The 21,625-nt window shown below is 35.2% G+C and overlaps 1 protein-coding gene across 1 annotated transcript in view; it reads right to left on the bottom strand.

Annotated features, from left to right (window-relative positions):
- The window catches only part of TMPRSS15 (transmembrane serine protease 15), a 57,283-nt gene that overhangs the window by 11,168 nt on the left and 24,490 nt on the right, over positions 1-21,625 (bottom strand). Inside the window, exons 10-18 of the mRNA XM_087756966.1 lie at positions 21,020-21,169; positions 18,566-18,668; positions 17,931-18,081; positions 16,586-16,727; positions 12,078-12,167; positions 10,614-10,739; positions 10,009-10,140; positions 7,547-7,657; positions 4,734-4,866 (exon numbers count right to left, since the gene is read on the bottom strand). Of these exons, the coding sequence (XP_087613092.1) occupies positions 4,734-4,866; positions 7,547-7,657; positions 10,009-10,140; positions 10,614-10,739; positions 12,078-12,167; positions 16,586-16,727; positions 17,931-18,081; positions 18,566-18,668; positions 21,020-21,169 (1,138 nt within the window). The remainder of the gene's footprint in view (positions 1-4,733; positions 4,867-7,546; positions 7,658-10,008; positions 10,141-10,613; positions 10,740-12,077; positions 12,168-16,585; positions 16,728-17,930; positions 18,082-18,565; positions 18,669-21,019; positions 21,170-21,625) is intronic.

Consider the following 21,625-nt stretch of genomic DNA (forward strand, 5'->3'; position numbering starts at 1 on the left):
TACTGAAAAAGTCATTACTGCAGCATTTCTCAACCTGGAAATGACAAAGCCCACCTAATTCTGTCTCTAGATATATGTACAGCCCAGCATACAAACTTTTTTCAATATAAAACACTAGTATACTAACATGTACTTCAGAGAGTCCCCCAGAACCCTGACTTGACCTTTTAGACGGTCTGGAAGAGTAGTAAAGTGCCAACCCAAGTAGGTAGAGTCAAATTCTATAATAACGAACTTTGCTGAGACCAGTCTAATCACGGAGCTATGATAAATGCAAATGTGTGTAAAAGTCACTAAGCTGTTTCTTGAGAAAGTTAGTGAGCAGGAGCTTTTACCAATATAAAAAATGAATGTGCTACCAGGAAAAGCTTGGAGTATGTACATTTATGAATATTACTGGTTTATATTTTCCATGGCACATTATACCAGGAAACTTCAACTGAATGCATGTGTGTTTTACTAGATTACTGTAACAGACCCTGTAATGGGGCAAACACTATAAACCTTCCAAGTCAAAGCTGCCACCAACCTCACGATACTTGTGAAGTTCTCTCATCTCACCTCAGCATCTTTCTTGGTCTTTTTCAGCAAAGACTGAGCAAACTATTTCCCACTCTTCCGCTTCTTTTTTTTTTTTATTTTTTTTTTTTTAATAAATGCTGAAATTTCTGGATTATGGTTTGGAACTTCTCCGAGCTTTTGTGTAACCACAGGGGCTTTATTAAGCTTCCCCTGCTTTTTGAAATAAAATCTAAGCCCTTTTTTAAGAACACCTTTGATAAATTGTGTGCTGAAGCACACAACTGGAAATCTCTAAGCTTTATGAGTGACTGCAAAAATCAATCTGCTACTCTTTTAATTAACTTATTGGTAAATGATGAGGGTTAAGCATTTCTGTAAGTATAAGAAATCATACACTTTTCCTGGAGATATTAAGTTTAATAAAAAGAATATAGTTTGTTCTGCAGGTCCAGAAATGCAGTGTCACAGCTCTTTAATTTCTGTTAATGAAAATGATCTTTTAGAAATCTTGCAGATTGTGACAAAAATGGCCTTTAAGAGGCTAACCTCGGTGTTAAGTAACCCTCATTCCATTCAGCATGCTCACTAGGCAAAACTTACAGAAAACTTAGAGAATAGTCTTAGAAGTTTCTTACACATAGGTGTACAGAGATAGCTGTGCAGTAAATTCTTCAGATATTATTGGTCCTCATGTACCTAAATACTCTATGGATCACTATTGTTTCAGTCTCTAACTCTATCTCAGATGTGCTCAGTAACAATAAGCAATAGCAAATGTTGGGAAAGATTCAGATGATGTGGCACCATGCTGAAAAAAAATATTCAGAATAAGGATAGAAGTGCAGTTGTCTGATAGCTATAATTCTTTTCCCTGTTTTAAAAAAAAAAAACAACACATTTCTTATTTGAAGAAAATATGTTCACACATTTTGTCATTCATTGTTTAGCTCTCAGTCTGTGGGATGTTTGCAGTTTGTTTAATTTGTGTTTGAGACAAAGGGCAGTGTTTCTGTTTCATCTGTTGATTTTCTGACAGAAAAACAAACAATGAAGAATAGTAGCAAATTACAAATAGCGAGCACTTTCTTTGGCATAAGAAAGCTTTGTTCACATGTGGATTCATATTAAGAACTGCAGTTTTCTAAATGCTTGCACACACACAATTTTTTATATGAAAATTTGCAAATGATAAATAAAAGTAACCTCTCTATACTTGCTGGATTTGAAATGAAGCTTCTTAAGCAATGGGTTTAAGCCAAGCTTACCAGCAGTGTCTGATCCTAAGAGAAGATGTGGACCTACAAATCCAAAAAAATCATTGAGACTTCTCCTGTGGTTTTCAGGTCAAAGTGCACATTATTACTTGGTGACAACTGACATGAAATTAAGTCTATTGCCAAATTATTAGGACTGTCCTAATTCTGGTCCTCAATGCTGCAAAAACAGCCTGAACACACTGAGAAGCAGGTTCTTTATTACATCCAGCACATGACTCTCATTGGCTTTACAGCAGAGTATGATCATGCTGTTTATTATCGTAATTTATTTATTATTTAATAAAGTTATTTTGTGCATAAATTTTGGGGGATCATTTCTACCCCTTTCAGGCCCTATGTTTTATTCTCAGCACACTGGAGAGCCTGGGTCTGACAGTCAAAGAGAGGATTTTCTGAGGTGTCTCAAGGAGCTAGGCAGGTACCTACTACTGACCATTCATAAGTGGGGAGGGTGAAGACCTAATTGACCTGGAAATCTCAAACAAGACATAGTATTCCAATGAATTCATTTCCTTCTCAAGAATTTTGCGAGTTCATGAAGAAAACAGACTGCAGGGTTGAGACCAAGTCCTAAACTCTCAGCCCTGTTTGGACTTTTGGGTATGGCAAAATTGCAAGGCCTACCCCCATTCTTTGGTACAATTCAGTAAAGACCCAGCTGGCTCTGGTCCCAGAGAAACAAGCATGTTTCACACCAGACCAGCAGAATGGTGAAAAGCTCAATGACTGATTTTGTTAGTTCAAGGAAAAGCAATGATAACAATACTCAGATTTTAAGAGTGTCGTCAGATGCACACAGTTACAAGTGCAAGCTGAGCAAAGGATCTCGTTCAGGTTTCTCAAAAACATCAGTTTGTGCACCTTGCGCTCCAGACTTATTAAGACTATTTGTAAATTATTTGCCTAAGCTATATTTTGTAGATGAACACATAGGCATGCCTCCAGATTAGCTTACTGTTTGGCACATATCACAAATGCGACAGTCACATATTTGAAAAATAGAGGCAAAAGGATTCACATGTGTGATTTATTAGAATCTGTGTTAAACATTGCACTTTCTAGCCCAGCTACATATATAATCAGGATATGCTACAGGACTCCAATCATTTCAGTCCTTTTCATAAATTAAACAACAAATGAGACTAGCAAATGTATAAGCAATTAACAGCAGAAGTAAATTGTCCTAGATGAAGCTTAGCCTCTTTGTCTAATAAAGCATGATTCTAGGTAATTACTCAGTACAGAAGCCTGAGCTGTAGCCTACTCAAGACATGTTATTACAAACATCCATTTAGTAACAAATATGTTGCCAGTTATTAACAAATATGCTGCTACAGGGGGTTTTGTGGAAGGCAGAAATAGCGTGATGCTTACAGGAGTTATATGTATGTATATATATGAGAATTTTATCCTAATCTATAGTATCAGTAACAGCAGTAGCACCCAGGATACGAGAATGTGATGCAATTTAGGTTTAAAAATACCTTGACAATGGGCATATGTAATTAACTGAAAAATTGAATTAAAAAGAAGTAACTAGGAAACTTAATAGGAATTTTTTTAGCAAGTATATCTGACTAATTTATAGAGACAAACTGAAACGTATTGCCACAGAATGTTATGGAGAAAAAAGCATAAGTAATTTTTAAAAGGTAATAGAAAGTACCATGGAAGACAAAGTTCACTGAAGCTTATCAAATATAAAAATGTAAATTAAACCAATAGACCACAAAATTACTAGTGTCCAGAAGTTATAGAAGGAAAGGAGGCGGGGGAGGGGGAGAAAGAATCAGAGGAAGAAGGCTACTGGCCAATGTAAAGGACAAGATATTTGACTAGAAGAACATTTAGTCATAGTTCGTATGTTCTTATATGCATGCGTAAATGAGATAACTCCATACATAAATTACAGTCAGGATTTGTGCATGCAGGTATCTGATATTTACATAAAGGCAGTACCTACCCAAAGGAAAAAAAGTAAAAAACCAAACCAGCACACATTCATCCAATGATTAAAAGTATTTTTGAATAGCACTTGGATATTATTCTAGGTCCTCCTAACTCTGTGATTTCTACAATTAATTTATCAGAAGGGCATTTGCAGGCATCGTACTTTGGTCAGAGACTAACATAATGAATTGCAAGCTTAGAATTTAATTTGATTATTAGTTGGATGAGTGACATTCCCCAAAAACCTCAGCGCTGTAGAAAAGCTATTTATCATTCAGTGAATGCAGTGAAGTTGCATACAGTGTAAGTAAGGCCAGAATTTAGGCCATAAATTTTACCATAGATGGAAAAATACAACACTTCTGCACTCAGCCCTCCCCACCATTTCCCTGGAAATTCTGCTGAACAGTGACTGAAGCCAAATCTGGTTTTTTTCAGTCATATACTTCCCTCCTCCCTCCCCGCTCTAAGTATACCTCACGAGAAATACAGTTTCCTCTCCCAACAGCTCAGGTCTAATGATAGGTATGAAATGTATTGGGACCCAATAGCAGAATACCCAAGTGATTATCCTGAATTTACTTGAAATGATTATTAGTTATGATAGTAGAGCAGCCAAGGCTCCTCTTTGCTCCAGCTTTACTCTTGAGTGATCCTCATAGAAGTGAAGACGTATATGATGACATAAAGTGATAAAAGAGTAATACCTCCACATCAGTCTGCCAGTGTTCTCCAATATATATCCTCATGCCTAATCTGCCATATTCAGAGTCATCAATCCTGTAATGAATGCCATCAAAACAGGGTTTGCAACACTTACTTACAAATTTGTTGGCACACCAAGCACTTCACGTGCCACAGAAAAATACATTTGCCCTTTTTTTGGATGGTAAAGACACCAGTAAAATGATGAGGAAAACACCAATATACAGCCTCAACAAACCTGCAAACAAGTTACAAGGACAATGAATATTTTTCACTCACCCTAACCCCAGCAGCTGGCAAACAGTGTCTGAAATCTGTTCATTCCAATCATCTGCACATGCCAGGTGCCACGTCTCCCCAATCCTGGCCTGTACCAGCCCTTCAGTGCTTAGAGAACCATTAAGCAATCTCACTGTAGACCAAAATGGACAGAAGCATTTTAGATAGGTGGTAAACCACCCTCCCCCCGACGCCAAGCAAACAGAAATGCAATATAAACAGATTTATTATTGCCAGCAAAGAACAAAAAAAAGTTAAAATACATTACAGCGGTAATAAACCCAGCATCTCCAGAACATTGTGTTCCCACAGGAAGGAAATGTTATTGCTACCTCCTTCTATATTTCTGCCACAGGAGGGTTTCATACCCTGTATTTTGCAAATGTCTCACGAATAGACAATAAACAGTACATTTTCCATCAACTCTATCCAGTGTTTTTTCTTAGCCAGCATTATGTTATTTCCAGTTACTGTGTGAAGCTTTAGCTACATGATGCCCAGTAATACTGATTGGAAATAAAGTTAAAACCAGAGCTGACAGAAAAATTGGATTTTCCAGTTCCAATTGCTACGTGAATTTTCACTGTTTTCATCACAGCTTTAGTTAAAACACACATATACAAATAATAAAAGCTCCCTGAAAACCAATCTTTCTATCAAAACTTTTCCCAAAACAAAATATTCAGAACAAAAATTCAGAAACTCATTAAGTGTTTGGTGAAAAACCTTGTGCTATTAGCATAGTGACTAAGGAAGTTGGACCATAAGGTTTAAGAAGGTCGACAGGATCCCATATGTGTACCAGGAGCTACAGCTGCATTTCAGGCAGATGACAGTTATTGCCAGCATGAAGTAGGGAAAAACATACAATGCATTTCAAATTTACTGGTTGCCAAATATTTTTTTTTAAATCTTAGTTGTCCAGAAAAGCTTTTTCCACCAAAATATTTCCACAAAAAAGTAAAGTGTACCCACTATAGTAAAAAAAAAAAAAAAACAACTAGATTTTTAGGAATGCCTCTTTGACACCCAGAGTGCATGAATGAAAAAAGTGATATACAGTGATTAATTAAAGGTAAACCTCAGTCATGAGAAATTTTCTAGCAGTCTTGAAAAATCTCAGAATTGTTTGCACTGCAAGATTTCTCCAAATTACTTTTGACACCTCTCCTCTCTTCTACTTGAACTAGAATTCTGTTTCCTTTCTCCTCATCAGATCCATGTTCTCCAAATACTTTGTTGGTAAGGAATAAAAGAGTCATTGAGCACTCAACAACTGCTTAATTCAAATGTCATTTATTTTAGAATTCTGCAAAGGAAGAGGTATCCTCTGCCTTTTCTTTGCAGTCCCTGGGAAGTTTCAGAAGTTGGACTTTTTGAAAATGACAGTTTGTCTAGTCCAAATTGCCACTTCTGATAAAAAATTGAAATTGGTTTCAGGAAAATGAGCAAGACTTTTGGACACTATGTGTGGGACTCAATGTGAGGATGTCTAATTGAATTTTCATTTTATTTTAAGGCTTAGATTGATTCAGCCAATGTTTGGATTAAATGGGCTTTTGGAAACAGTTCTCCCAGTGCTTTAATGTGAGGTAATTTTTTATGAAGTAATAGACAATTTATGGCAAAATAAATCTTTGGGAAAATGTACATCATGTTAATGTTACCTTGTTCAGATTTTCTTTAGCAATGGCTGAAAACCCCATTCAAGTCCTCTTTGCTTAAGAAGAAGCTGAAGTGAATTTTATTCTATGCATTTTAAAGGAAGAATATGTTTGCAACAACATAGCTAATTGCACTAATGCAAAGAGTGAATCTGTGCCTTTGGACATATATAATGTATACATATATTTATATATTCCATATATACATACATATATGTGTGTGTGTGTGCATGTAAAAGACGTTGAAATTAATGAGAACTGTCAGCACACATCCAAGGACATATCTGATCCCTAGCAGTCCTCTTTAAAAAAACAGAAGATGACGTACTGAGCTTAAAAGCCCACTTTTAACTCTTCCATTAGTGCTCCATAATAGACTGTCAGAACAGCACTTTGTCAGAAACAGCAATTTAATTTCTGTACTAAGCCCAACATGTTTTTAACATCAGTTTTACATTTAAACTATTGTTTAGAGAATGCTATTTCCATGTTATGTGAAATGAAGCCATATACTGTACACCTACATTTTGGAAAGAAACATTTTACCAGAGGACTAAGCAATAGCAGCTGTTGGTCTCCTTGTTGTAGGAACGTTCACATCCACTATGAGCAATGGGTGCTGCTTTTGCAGCTGTGCCATCCCTTCACCCCATGGCAATGCCTCCACAAGATGGAGCCCAGGCAAGCTGGAGGGTGCCACGTGCTGCAGTTTGGCTTCACACCCACAAGACTATCTGGGAATCCGTCAAGACTCTTATTCTCTACCCTACACTGCAGAATTTATACTGCTGTGAAACTCAAATTAATTACAGCAAAAAGTGATAGCATTTGGGAATATGAAATGGATACAGAAAGAAAGCATATAATGAGTTTTCATTTAATTTTGAGGCCATTATAAGCAGCCACAGTTTTAAGCACAGAGGAACTTCCTACCTTTTCCAGAGATCTTCACCAGCTTACCTACACTATCTCAGAAAAGTGACTTTGTTTTTTTGGCCCTGACAAACTCAATGAGATACTGCTGTGTAAATTGGCATGGCCTGCCTGCAGCTGCAGTAGTTTACACTAGCTGAGGTTTTGTGGCTGTTTTCCTAGGTAATTCCTACCAAATATGCATGATTCCTTCTCTTTATGTGAAGGAAACCTTACTGCACTTTGCTTCATCAGAGCCGTCTTCACACTGAGGTAGGTTGTCACAAAGGTTATGCGATGGTATACAACCCCCGCTACCACACTGATGCTCGTCAATTGCACAAGCTCCTGAAGGAAAACAGGAAAGGAAAATTAATCCATAATTACAAGGAAGGTTGATGTTCACTGGAGATCATACAGTTCACCTGAAAGAAAAATTGAGTGGATCGTATGCAGAACCTTTGATTTTATTTTCTTTCCTTTCCTATCCATCTGCCTTTCAAAATAAAGATTATTTTCAGATAAATAGAAGCTAATTAAGAGTAAAATCTATTGTATTATCCCTTGTTGTTTCTGCTATAGTTAGCATTGCTCAGTTACTACTGTTCCTCTGTTACATGTAATAAACTTTGGAGGAATGAGAAAAGTCAAATCCTGATCAAATCCTGTCAAAAGTGACTAATGATTTCAAGTTCCAGATGTTCAGTACTTTCACAGAAGTTTAGAGACCTTAAAGTATGTCAAGTCAAACATACAAGTAAAGAGGCATTGAAAGCCAAGAGTCTCCTTTCAAAACCTATCTGTATTATGTAACAAAAGCAGATCGTATACAGAGTAAATATAAAGTTATAATTCTTTCTATGGCCAAAGTGTATTTTTAATGGCACCATTCTATATATTCACAGGAAATGTATAGTCATAAGCTATTTTCTATTGAAAAATTGTTTATTTTCTTTATTTTACCTTCCTGGACTTACAGACCGAAACATTGAATTATCAAGGCAATATAAATGCTTTGCTTCTGAATTTTTAATATTCATGTAAAATGATTCATTCATCAGTCAGTATGGCCTGTTGTACAATATGGAAGCAAAAGAATATGGTTTATAAAAGGCCTGAACCAGATTTTCACACATTCAGTGACCATAACTGATGCCAGATTTTCCATGAAACTTAGATCTCACTTAGACAGGTTTTTTATTATATTGCATACTGCCAAAAAGTATTTATTTCCAAATTATGCTTCCTTTTAAAAAACTCAATATTTCACGGTAAAATAAAATACAAAGAAAAATCTGCTTTTGTTGTAAAGTTAATTTCTTTACTGACAATCCTTTTATCCTTGGGCCTGCATGCTAATGATATTAGTCTCTGTCCTTTGGCTGCAAGGATCATGAATAAGCATAATACTTTTGCAAATGGAACCTTTTTAATACATTTAACCAGAACTGGCAATGGCCACTTTGAGAACTCTGCCTTGCTCAGCTTAATTTTTATTTCACAGCAAAACATGGGCAAAGCTGGCTCAGCAAAGATGCTGAACCAGTTAAAAAAAAGGCATAGTGTTGTTGGACTGAACAAATGTGATAGAGAAGGCAGAACAAGAAGCAGCAAGATGGTCATATGTCCATACAAACCTACCTCTCAGTCTTGCACAACAGGACTAAATGGAGTTGATTTTACAAAGGTAAATCAATGGTTAAGATTTTTTTAAAGATTAAGAAGATTAATATTATTACTCTTAACCTATGAAAAAGCTGTAGCTAGCTAAACATGCTGGGAGACACTTGCCTTTTACGATATTTAAAGTAAGAAAAAGAACGTAGATTCTTGTTTACTTTCTGTCCATGCAAATGAATGGTACTTCACACATCTCTGAATACATACTGCTTTTTCTTTCTCTTTTTTTCTCTGCTGTCAGACTTCCGCAGAAGTAATACAAAGCCTCTAATTAATTCCATCAAGATTTGGCCTGGAGTTAGTGTTAGTATTTGTCCTGGTAAGCAGGTTGCTGTTCCATGTACTTTAGCGTTTGGCTCCATTTTGCATGTTTTTGGAGAGCTGATTGCTGAATTACTTCTACGAGTGACAAGTCTAATTGCAGTCCCCAGCAAAACCAGGAGTCTTTCAGAAGGGGACTGGCTGGGACCAGAAACACTGCTGTCCAAATATTTGAAAGACTAACTCTTCCCAGATCCTTCACACGCTAAGGACAAAATTTTTAAAGATGCAAGAAGGACCATATTGCAAACATTAATCAGAGTTACCATATAAATTTTCTTTTCTGGTGGATGTGATCAATAATAAATATTTTACAAATGCATTTAAACACACATTAATGACACCCTCAAATGAGTCACAAAGTGATATTCTTTTCTGGGGCTTGTATAGGGAATAGTTCGTATTTGCCCTCTTAACATACGAATAGTTTTTGGTCAAAATACTGAGTCAATTTTTTACATAATATCACACAGGGTTGCAGATGATACTGACATTGGTCCAATTACACTAAAGCAACAAAAGCATCACTTTTCATGCTAGAAAACATAAAGTACAGATGAGTAACCGCTAGGCTTTTTCTTTGTAACTTTTTCAGATTTCTGTTGATCAAAGGCTGAATCACCTTCCGCTCTCCACTTTTTCTCAAATGTATTTGACCAGTGGTATAACCTCTTAAATGTAAGGGTTCATAGGCTTACCTAGATGGTAGCCAGTAGTAAAGTTTGCAAGAAATCCCTTCTTTGTTGCAGACTTGTCCGTAAGGAGGATTACTGTCATCTGGTTTGTTGTAGAGAAGACATCTGGCAATGAGTCTTGTCCTGTATAGACAGCTATTCTCCAGGAGAACATTAATATATTTAAGCTATTCTGTTCTTATGTATTTCAAAATGTTTTGGGTTCAAAAACAAATACTGCTACCTCATGAATACAGTTATTCCCCCAAACCTAACTGCTATCAGACTGCAATGATCAAAGCTCAACCCCAAATTTGACACATCAGTATAGAAAAATAATGTTCGACTAAGAGATTATGCTTCTGTTTGTCCACATACATGAGCAGTCTTATTTATTGAGAAGTTAATTTCATTTGGATTGCATAGAAGGCTGAGTGTGTGCAAATATTTGGGAAATGTGATGTCACATACAGTATGCTTTCTGAAGTTTTCTTCCTAATTTCTGAGACCCAAAAATGGGAAGAAATGTAGAATGAAATTAGAAAGGATTAATTTCCTTTATATTATATCCATCAATTTGCTCCAGCTGTCTGATTACATTCATTTTAGTACCCAATGCTGTTACTTGCCCAAAAGTAAGGAATTTGGTCCTCTGCCATCTCTGACTTCAACTACATCATGAATATTTTCGAGATCAAAAACCTGAAAATGAAGTTGAATGTTTTTTCCCTTTTCAGCATTTAAGTACCACACACCTAGAAAATAATAACACACATAGAGAAATCACCTTTTCAGTTGTTACATTTACTGTGTCATTTTCATGTTGAAAGATTTTGGGGAAAAAAAAAAATCTCTGCTGAACTATTAAGAATCACCCAAGGGACTTAGAAGTCTAAATCTTATCTTTAAAAGCAACTTATGCTGTCAGGGCCCAAAATTCAATTGACTCTCATTCTCTAAAACACTTTTGAAAACTGGAATTTGGCTCCAAAGACGTACACACATGCATTTTTTACCATTCATCACAACTGCGAGTTTCCCTAAAGTAGCCAAGCTAATTCTTTTGTAACTGTGAAAATGTGACAAATAGTCTTGTCACTTAAGTCTTATTTGTTAGTAAGATAATTTCTATAATCAGCCACAGAAGCCTATCTTTCAGGTTAGATGTCTTTTTAGGGAAGAAGTGTTTGCTTCTGTTTAGCCTATACTTTATCATATTTGATCTATGTAAGTGTGGATACTATGGAAATCTTGCAAAGAAAGTAAAAAAAAAAAAAAGAAACAACTAAACAGTTTTTAATCTGTTCATAGAATGAAAAGTATTTTCTCACTAGTAGGAATCTCATTTGGGATCTTGTGAAATTAATACCTGGAAATGAGAGCCATATCTCAAATGGGGCAGAAACACAATATTACAACTGTTCTGATTAGCATCCCAACACAATTCTCCAGTTAAAGGTGAAGTAATAAATAATTAAAATTTCATTAAGAAGCAATGGCAAAGTTCTCTTCCTTGCTTCATCCATCAACAGCACATAGTGGACCACCTTGAAACATTTTCACTTTTGCTAGCTGTAGCTTAATCTAAATCAAGTAACATCAGCAGAATAACGATGTCTTTTCACTAGTATGTTAAGAAACATTCAATAAAGAGAGGATGCCTTGCAAAATGCACGTTGCAAAACGCCTTGCAAAATACGCACATTCTTTGCTCCTAGAAAAGGTTAACTATTTAACAGAAGAGACGATGGTATTAACCTGGCAAATACATTGAGGTATAGTGGTAAAATGGGGACTGTCAGCACCTTGTCCTTTGTTGCATTGACATAAAGATATTTGACATAATAGGCATGATGGAATTGGCCTGTCTGAACCCATTCCAAGGGATTATGTTTATCTTCATCACTTTTTAATCAACTGGCACATGATTCCTTAGCTTCTGCTAAGTGCCATGTAGACTTCAGTTAAAAGATCCCACTGTATATAGCTTAGATCTTTTCTGCTTGACAGCATCTGACTTGGGAAAGCAGATTTAGTATCTCTACTTCCATATGGCTAAAATTTTTCTGAAGACTTCGAGAAGTATGACTTACAAAAAGCTTGATTAGGGTAATTGTTTGGAAAGTTTTCAGAGCTGAATGTACTGTTTGGCTCCCAGAGTTCAACTGGCCCTCCACAGTCAGCTGAAAAAGAAAACATTTCAAAACCAAAATTAATCTATTGTCTTACTTCTGCAATCTGTTGTAACAAAGCTTATTTGGAAAAAGTAATTTTATGAAGAGGATATTCAAGGTAACTTCGTCACTGTAAAGGTTCAGTTACAGTGCCATTGGTATGAGTTGTGAGAAGCCAATGCTCTGGTAAGGACACAGAGCATTGAGGAAACAAAGTGTGTAAGAAATTCACTGTCCTTATTAGTTGCAGTGTCTAAATCAGACCTGCTGACACATACAATTGATGCCATAGTGTTATCTACAGCTGTAGTTCATATATTGTTGTTTGTGAAGTATTAGTGCCCAGGTGTACAACTGTATTCACAATGGTGCTATGAGAAGTCTTCCCCATGGAGTTAGGGGAACACAGACTGTTCTTCATTTGGTGATTATTGATCTGCAAGCTGTGCATATGACAGAAAATATGAAGAAAAGAATATATACATTAATATAAAGGCTAGAAAATGTCAAAGAAAGAGAGGAAAGCCCCCTCTCCCTCAAATATAACCTATTTATGCACTTAGCTTGTATGCCTTGCTTATTATCTGATTGATCTTCTTGCAGCATTAGCAGAGATACTCAAGTATAAAGCCCATTTAGTCATCTAGCAAATAAACTTTATAGCAAAAAAACCCTTATACTGTTATTTTGATTTCATAAGGACCCTAAAAACTTTTACAGTTAAACCTTGTAAATGGTAAAAGTAGCCATTTGCTTTTTCCTTGAAACAACTGCTCCAATAAGAAAGGTCTTTATCATCAACATGTATATGCACTTATATATAAAAATGAATAAAATTTATTTAAAAACAAATATTGTAGATATGTTTATACACACATATATGCACTCACACACATAGACGTAGCTAACTGTACTTTATATATTCAATATTCTCTTTCAATATATAGTTTAGATGGTGGGTTACATCCAAAATATGCCATATTCCAAAACTTTAATTCATATTGAGAAATATTATTTATTTTCATTTCAGCTGTACCATCAGAATGAACTTTGGTGTTTTCCCACTTCTGTTGTTCGCAATTACTTTATTCAAAGAAATTTGGCAAGAAAAGCCAAACTCTCTGAAAGGAAAAGGAACTGTCAACAATCAGACAGTGGCTAACAAGTATAGTATGTTTCAGCTGTATGGCTCACAAAGAGGACTACTTTTGGTAAATACCATTAACAACAAATAAAGATTACACTGGCTTTTTTTATGGAACATTACTGCACATACATACAGATACACAACTATTGTAAAGCTGCATGAAGAATATATGATTCTTAACCAGTATCATCTGATGATATGAGCAGAACAAAAACAACTTTTTTAATAGCAGAACAGGGGCAACTTATGATGAAATCTGATCTGGTGTTGACTACATGTAAGGCACATTAGTAATGATCTTTTTCTTGCATGGAAAAACAATAGAAGTAATTGATTTTACTCATGTCTGGAAAAAATGTTTTAAAAATTTCCAGTGATCTTTAAACACAAATTTATATGGAGTTATTTGTATAGCTGTCGCTCGTTAGAGAACCAAATAGCAATCAGCCCCAATACTCTTGGTCCTTTCATTGAGTATAATAGACAATTTTCTCAACACTGTAGAAAATTATATCTGACCTATTAATAAAAAAATTCCTCTGTGCTTTGGCCAAGACTTTAATTTATATTGACATACACATCTTAAGTGTGGAATATACACTGTAATTTCCACACTGTTGTTTGTGTTAAAAGACAGGTTATAAATGAATATGGAGATGAAAGCAATCTCTGTTTTAGATGAAAGTGTAAGTTGACAGCCTTGTGCAAAAGACAAAAGCAAATCCAGCTTCTCTATCCCATCACCAAAAATTTTTTTTGACTTTTCAATGAGCTTTTGTGGTACTGTGAATGATGCCACTGCCTCTTATGAAGCTCTAAGTCTAGCAAAAGAAATTGGCTCAGCTCAAATTCTTTCATCTCTTGTTTATAGACATGACATTTGTAGTGAAACCATTAGTGTTAGTAAGCTTGCACCACATCCATCAAAGTAATTGCATACTTCTTTGAAGATGATTGATAACATTCATTTTTTTTCAGCAGGTTACAGATAGCATATATGTAGCATGCCTCAACAAAGTTATGTGAGCAAGTTCGTTTTTCCCCAGTGACAGCTTAGACTGTGCTTTTCTATGATATTGCAGGACAGTATGGATCCTCTCTAATCTGTTTCATGAGGAGTTATATGCCACATGACCACTTCCTTTTTTTTAATATTAAAACTTTATCAGCATATTTTGGGTAGTGATCTATAGTTTGAATGACGTTTCTTTGGTGTTTTGACAGCAGCACTCAGCTACTATTTACCACAGAGTCCTACCACTAATCATTAGACTGATGCTAGCTTGTGAGGTCTGCTTACCCACAGCACCTGAAAGCTGACTGGAGATGGCAGACATCAGCACCTCTCCACAGTATTACTTTAATGAAAACTGCAATCAAATTCCAAAACGCACTTTGGTAAATTTTGACTGAAATTACTAGCATTATTAAAATTTAATTTTGCTGACAGAGACATCTTATTGAACTTTACCTCCCTGTGTCTCAGGATGGAGCTCTAAAACTGAATTTTGCTCTTACATTTAGAAGGTTTTGTTTTCTTACGTGTCCTGATGCAGTAGATTTAGAGGTGATAGATTTGATAGAATGACAATATTAGTATACAGTGCTTCAACATGAATACAAGGCAGAGTGTCTTTTTCTTATTTTAATCTTAGACCATTTTTATTTACTATATGCTGCCAAGAGACCAACTAGCTGTGCTTTGTAAGTGACAGTAAATCTAATAGGAGGCAGTCCTGGAACATATTCACTGTTTGTTTTAATGATTTGAAGCCATCTGTGAATAGGTCTTTTGTAGAAATCTCTTTTTTTTTTCCCCCAAGAAGTTCATGCCTCTTTCACAATAAATTACAAACCCCTATCAGATATTTTAATGATTTTTTCCACAAGCTCTATTCATATGTGTACCAGTTTTTGCTCTGAATGTGCATTAACATCATATGCAATCTTTCTTCATTGTTTTATATACATTTTCCAGATTTATAATGATGACTACAGGTATTTTTTTCACATTTTTCTCAGTGATATTCTTCTAACTAGCTCTGTGAAACTGGAATGTTTTGAGGAAGCTTACATCTCTGTGCTTTCCTGTAAAACACTCTGCAATATGATGGGTCTGGATCAAGCTGTACAACCTATCTGGAGAAGTGCATATGCACTATAGGTAGAGATGTTTCATGTTTCATTAACTTCTACTTGACTTGGATGGCAAAAATGTGCAAACAAAACCAACTCTCCACCAGTTTCCCACTGAACCTGGGATTCAGAAGAGGTGTCAAGAAGATGATAGTGAGATGAAATGAGATGAGGCCTCATCAAGCAGGAAAAAAGCCCCATCCATTATTACTAGAGCAAGCACCTATTCGTTCGTCACCCCTGCCTTACCACAAGGAGTAAAGTTAGCAAAGGCAAAATTGAAGAAATCAGGCTTAGGTTTTGACACATTCCATAATTTATGCAGATATTGAAATCTCTCATTTGATCAGGGAGTGGAAAGAATCCTTCAATTGTTTTTTTTTTTTTTGTCCACTCATTTTGTCTGAAACCAGAAGAACTGCTAACTGTCCTTCTATCCTTTCTGTTTCCCTATTTAAATTTTTTTTCAAAGCAAATATTGTTTTCTTTTTCCTTTTTAATGTAATCAGATATAGTAAGAATAACAATACAGCCAAATACATATTGGAAAGAACTCATTCATTGTGAGCCTTGTTCCAGATGATACCTCCATTTTGGGTATTAGACACGCACAGAGATTGTGCTCCATTCTTAAACCCTTCTGGCAGTATTATAGATTCATTCCCCTAAATATGGGAGTTTTCAGTGTGCATGTGTTCTCAGCGCTTAGTGAATTTTTACTATTGAGACTTCTGGTAATATTATTATGTGACTTTGCTCATTCCCTTATTCCCCTGCTACAGTGCTTACCATTTCAAATACTAAGGTTATAACCTTCCTTCTCTTTCTTTCTTCTCCTTCAATGGCTTCCTGGAAGCTTTATTAATTAAAGCTTTGAGAGACAAATTCTGAATTCTTTAATTATCCTCCACTCTTCAGGTTTTGGAAGATACTGTACTGATAGCTTAAGCTGTGAATCTACCAGTTCTTTTGCTATCAATGGAGCCATGGGCAAGGAACCTGATCCCTAGTATGTTATCCTGAAAATAATTTTATAATGCTGAAGAGAGATTTCTGTAATACTGAAGGCTGAAAATTCTGAATGACTCATACACAAATACCATAACAGGAAATGGTAATCAACTGTAATTTAGTGTTTACTTACTAGGAACTGAAGGGACAGTAGTAACAGCTGGAATCACAGTTGGCTCTACATAAATACTTTCATTACACTTTCCCTTTGTCAGGCCAATGTCATCCAAGGCAATATCACTGGGACCACGCTTTTTAAAGGCGTCAAAAATAACCTGAAGTTCATGAAAAATATTAGAATTTTAGAATTTAGTGAAAAGTTCTTCAGCTTCCTATGCTGAACCATTCTGTCTTCTTTCTTGAATGCTCTTATTTCTACTGTAATCTACACTGGTGTTACACTCAGAGGAGGGCATCGGGGGTGAGACAGTATTCCTTACAAAAAAAACCAGCCCTATGCAAAACAAATGGATCATTCTAAGGAACGCAGAAACTTTGTATAAATGATTAATATGACTTAAAACTATTCAATAACTTTACTTTTTATATAAAAATATGTGTAATTTTTGAAACACAAATTCTGTATCACTCATCTTGTCAGTCTAAAATTCTCCTGATCTAATGGCTTATCTCCACAAAAAATTGAAATTAGTCTCATTTGTTTGTTATTGCTTTAATATCCACATATTTAAAGTAATCCTGCTACCAAGGAATTTGTGCTGGTGAAATACAGCTAGATATAGCACTCTTCCTGAGATCATAAACAACACATTTGCTGGAAATCTGATGCAGCCAGGTCACAGATGCATTTACTTCCTCAGATGGTAAATGCATCTTTCTGGCAGTGCTTTTGCATCAATCAAAACTACTATAGCAGGACAAGCCATCCCAAATACCTATAAAAAGAAATTATTTTCAATAGAGAGTTGCTGAAGGAATTGTCTAGCATAAGTCTCCTCCTTTTGTTTACAGATAAGGTTGGTTGTTAACTATGTGGTGCCAAATACGTTTCTGTCTGGAACACACTTTCAGTGAATTGTTCTGTAATTAATTAGTGAAAATATTGTTTCAGAATCTGAATTTACTTAATTTAAATCTTCTCATGGCTAAGTGCTTCATATCATACTCCCTGTCGAGATTTTAAACTCCATATCAGATTTTGATAGGCTTTGAACACATTTTGTGTGGTTTGTAGAAAGCTCTCTTTCATGATAACATTGATTGTCTCATGACAATGTTAAGGTTTTCTGTTTTCTACAATAATAATACTTTAAATTCCAGAGTATGGAAGGAGGGGGGATGACAATTCAAATAGGAACTCCAGTCTTCTGCATGCTAACATTTATTTGATGGCATATGTTAGTAAATAGTAGTAGATATTATCTTTGGAGCTGTGGGTCATTGGGTTCATTTGGCAGAAAACTCTGATATCAGTTTAGCTAAAATAAATTTTAAAAAGAACTAGCAGTATAACAAACCTTAAAATCAGATGTTTCGTTTAAAGTTACTTGTCCATAATTCCAGTTGTTTCCATAGTTTCCTTCTTTCTGGAAAACGATCTTTTCCAAACCATGCTCATTACTTACGCTAACTCTTAAACGGTAAACATTAGTACTGTACATGAAATACCTAGAGGGAGAAGAGCAATTTTTAGTATTATTAGAACAAAGTGAAATTTCATGAAAAAATATCAAGCTTTTTATATTATAAATGGTTTTATGGAATTAGGACTAATTTGCAGTGAGCATGAAAGAAAATGAATCGTATGTTTAGATTACACCTGGAAGTTTTACTTGGTACTTTGCTGTATTTTCTGCAGAGGCCTAGTGAAGCTTCACGACAAAAAACATTTCAGGGATTCTTAACATCATTTCTATATAGAAATGAATATTGGATGCAGAGTGAAAAAGAAAATACATTAAAGCTAACTGCAAGAATCAAACCTATAAAGGAGCCAAAGCTTCAGGCCTGGAGTTGAGACTGATCATTGAAATCCAAACAAAAGCAGGCTTGTATTGCTGGCACACTGACTTGGATTAATATTAAATATGAAAGAAAGCTATTTGGTTTCATTCTTAAACAAAGTATATGTTTAGGAATTATGTAAGAATACCAAAAGCTTAGACAAAATGAATCTGAAGAGACCAAAGGCAAGCTCAGAATCCGGACTCTCTCTTCTCCAAATCCAAGTCCTATGGGTGTTGAAATATAAAATCCTGCAAGATAATGAGAATATTTTAGTCAGTACAGAATTAATGATTTTTTTATTTAAATGGGAGTTTTTAACACTGAAAATAATATCAATAATATCAAGCACAGATAGTGTTGCATGACCTGGAAGATTCCTGACACAATAAACGTGAATGATTATCCCAAGTTATATTCATCAGTCAATGACATATTAAAATGAGCTTTTAAGCTTGTCTGACACTCCTCAGAACTAGACCTGAAATGGGAAACTAGTCCTTTTGAAGTCAGTGGGACATCTGCCGTTTATTTAGTGAAAGGCAGTGATTCACCTGAGTGATTTCTACTTAGTTTATAAAAATGTCTTCCTGTTTGACATTGCTTGTGATTTTGCAGAAGAATTTCCTGACATTTTAATAATTTTAATCCACATAATAATGGGAAATATGGGTTGTGTGTTGAGACGGGTGAGAGAATGAATATGAGTGAATATTTTATAACAAGGTGAAGCATTATAAACAGGAAAAATACATTATTTGGGGAAATTGGGTTTTTAGCTTTTTCTGAGTTAATTCCTTGCAGCTGGGAATTCAGACTTCTTACTGCCATATGGAAATATAACATGAGGCTAGGCTACAGAAGCATTGTGATTTGTCACAAGAAAAGCAAAATTAGGCAGAGTTAAAAGTCCTAAAATAAAATTTGTGCTTTATTGAAATCATGGCTGTAATCTTAGATTTTATTCTATCTATCTATCTAATACATCAATATGTAAATATTATATTCATAGAATCTACAAATAAAAATCAATATAATTGTATAATTTAAATTATATATACTATATTCTGTTATTTATTCCTCTGGATTAGCTAGCTTTTTCATGTGGGAGGTTAAAGTACCTGAAAATCAGTCTGAAATCTGAATCAGGCCTTTCATTTCGTTTGTTGACTTAGAAAGCACGCATTAAAATATACATGGTGCCTAGCTTTAAGAAAATGAACATAGCATTCTTCTTCAGAAAAGGTCTCCATATAGTCAAAGTGAGAGTTCCCTGTCTTTGTTTCATCAATTCTCTGAGCATTCAGAATCAATTGTTGAGTATGTATTAAGTCCTTTGCTTTTCAAGAGCAGCAAAACAAAAATACACTGTCTCGCTGAAAGTATGCAATAGCTAGATATTAATGATGCAGCTCACATTTTTACTTCAAACGCAGGTCGTAGAAATTTGATTATTCAATACAATAGCAACATTACATATAGCAACATTACATATGTCAGCTTAGACCTAGCACAGTAAAACAGAGAGCACCTAAAATAAATAAGCATTTTCAAGAGAGCTAGAAATCATTGTCAAGTGTTTTATTAAACAAATTTTACGTTCTTTCATCTGATTTGTATTCTAGGAGTCAAGTGGGAAGATAAAATAGTGTTCTGAAGATTGTTTAGAAAATGTGCATTTACTTAGAGGTGACTAATTTCTATCCAATAATCTGCTGAATAATATTTTTTTTTCCTGGGAGTAACTTCTAGAATAATTTGCAATTTTTCCAGTTATTTGTCACTGAATAAGTTCTGTATAAGTCTTGCATAGAATACATATAACCATTGCAAAATCCAAATTATGTTAATTAGTTTTAGCTGGACTGACAAATCAGCTGAGAAAGGGATTGTTTGGTTTTCCTGTTGAAGCAGAAAAAAACTTTTGGAGTCTAATTCTGGGATAAGCATTCATGATACACATTCAAAATCTGATTCCTATCATATTGTCTTTTTAATTAAAACCCACATTTGATATGATCAATCTTCCAATTTAGTTGTTTTGCTATAGCAGTTGCTGGAGTATTTGTGTGTTTTTCACATGTGTTGAAAATTAGTGTGTTTTGTGTGTGATTCTAACTGGGGACGCAGGTTCCCTATGTACCCTGCAGGTCAACTTTATGTTAAATCAAAATTATTCTGTGACAATCATGACGATGTCACCAGTAGATAGGGATGAAATAGAAGTTATTTCCTTAAAATATAACTGTACTTGGTTTTTTCCCTAAGGTAAACATGAAGTTATTTGACCTACAACGTTGTTGCGTAATAGAAAATCCTTTCTCAGATAACGCACTTTGACATATTAGTAGCATTGAAACTCTTCAATACCTCACACTAATCACTTTATATATTCCTTTATTTCTTCTTTTAGTTTTGGTATATTTCCACAAGATGGCAATCAGTAGCAGAAAACATTTTGTCTGGTGCTCTGACTCATTTTTATGGCAGAATAAAATTACACCCCAATAATACCATTATGAAGAATCCATTGTACAGTGGTATAACATAACCTAAACCAAGCTTTTCGTTTAATCTGAAAGCAACTTGTTTTTGATCTTACCTGACATGTTGCCAAATGTATGATCAAAATCAGGACCACTCATAAAGGGAAAGGTAGGGCCCTGAACTCTCTCCCAGTTTGAATCATCATCTAAATCTTGTAACCAGTAACAAAAACCATCTTCAAAAGTGCAATTGACTTTCTCATAATCTGTGAATAAGAACTTCTAGTAAATAAAAATGACAGAGACATTAAGTATTTTCTCATAATTACACAAGAATGAGTGATGAACAACATAAATTTTTAAATATGTTTGAAAACCAGAGCCCACGGTGACTCAATTTCCCCTTCCATGCAATGAAACATAATTACTCGCATAAATGTGTCATTTGTTAACAAAACACTATTGCTGAAGGCGCCCCTACATGCTCTTACACTCATTCATCAGCCTTCTTTTTTGATCCTTCACCAGTAATGTGGTGGGGGAATGAGAGAGGACCCCTTGCATAGCTAACACCAAGGGCTAACCCTGCTCTTTTCCTCTTTTCTTTGCCAACGCCTGGATTGCTCCAGCTGAAAGGGCTCACCACCAGAGCTGAAGGCTCAGAATGTAAGTGCTGTGCTCCATGCACCAGGGATGCCCCTTTCCTTGTCCTTCTCCTTCGC

This window comes from Nipponia nippon, unplaced genomic scaffold (assembly GCF_047370975.1).
Source record: "Nipponia nippon isolate SJK-2023a ecotype South Korea unplaced genomic scaffold, ASM4737097v1 scaffold_2, whole genome shotgun sequence".
Classification (NCBI taxonomy): domain Eukaryota; kingdom Metazoa; phylum Chordata; class Aves; order Pelecaniformes; family Threskiornithidae; genus Nipponia; species Nipponia nippon.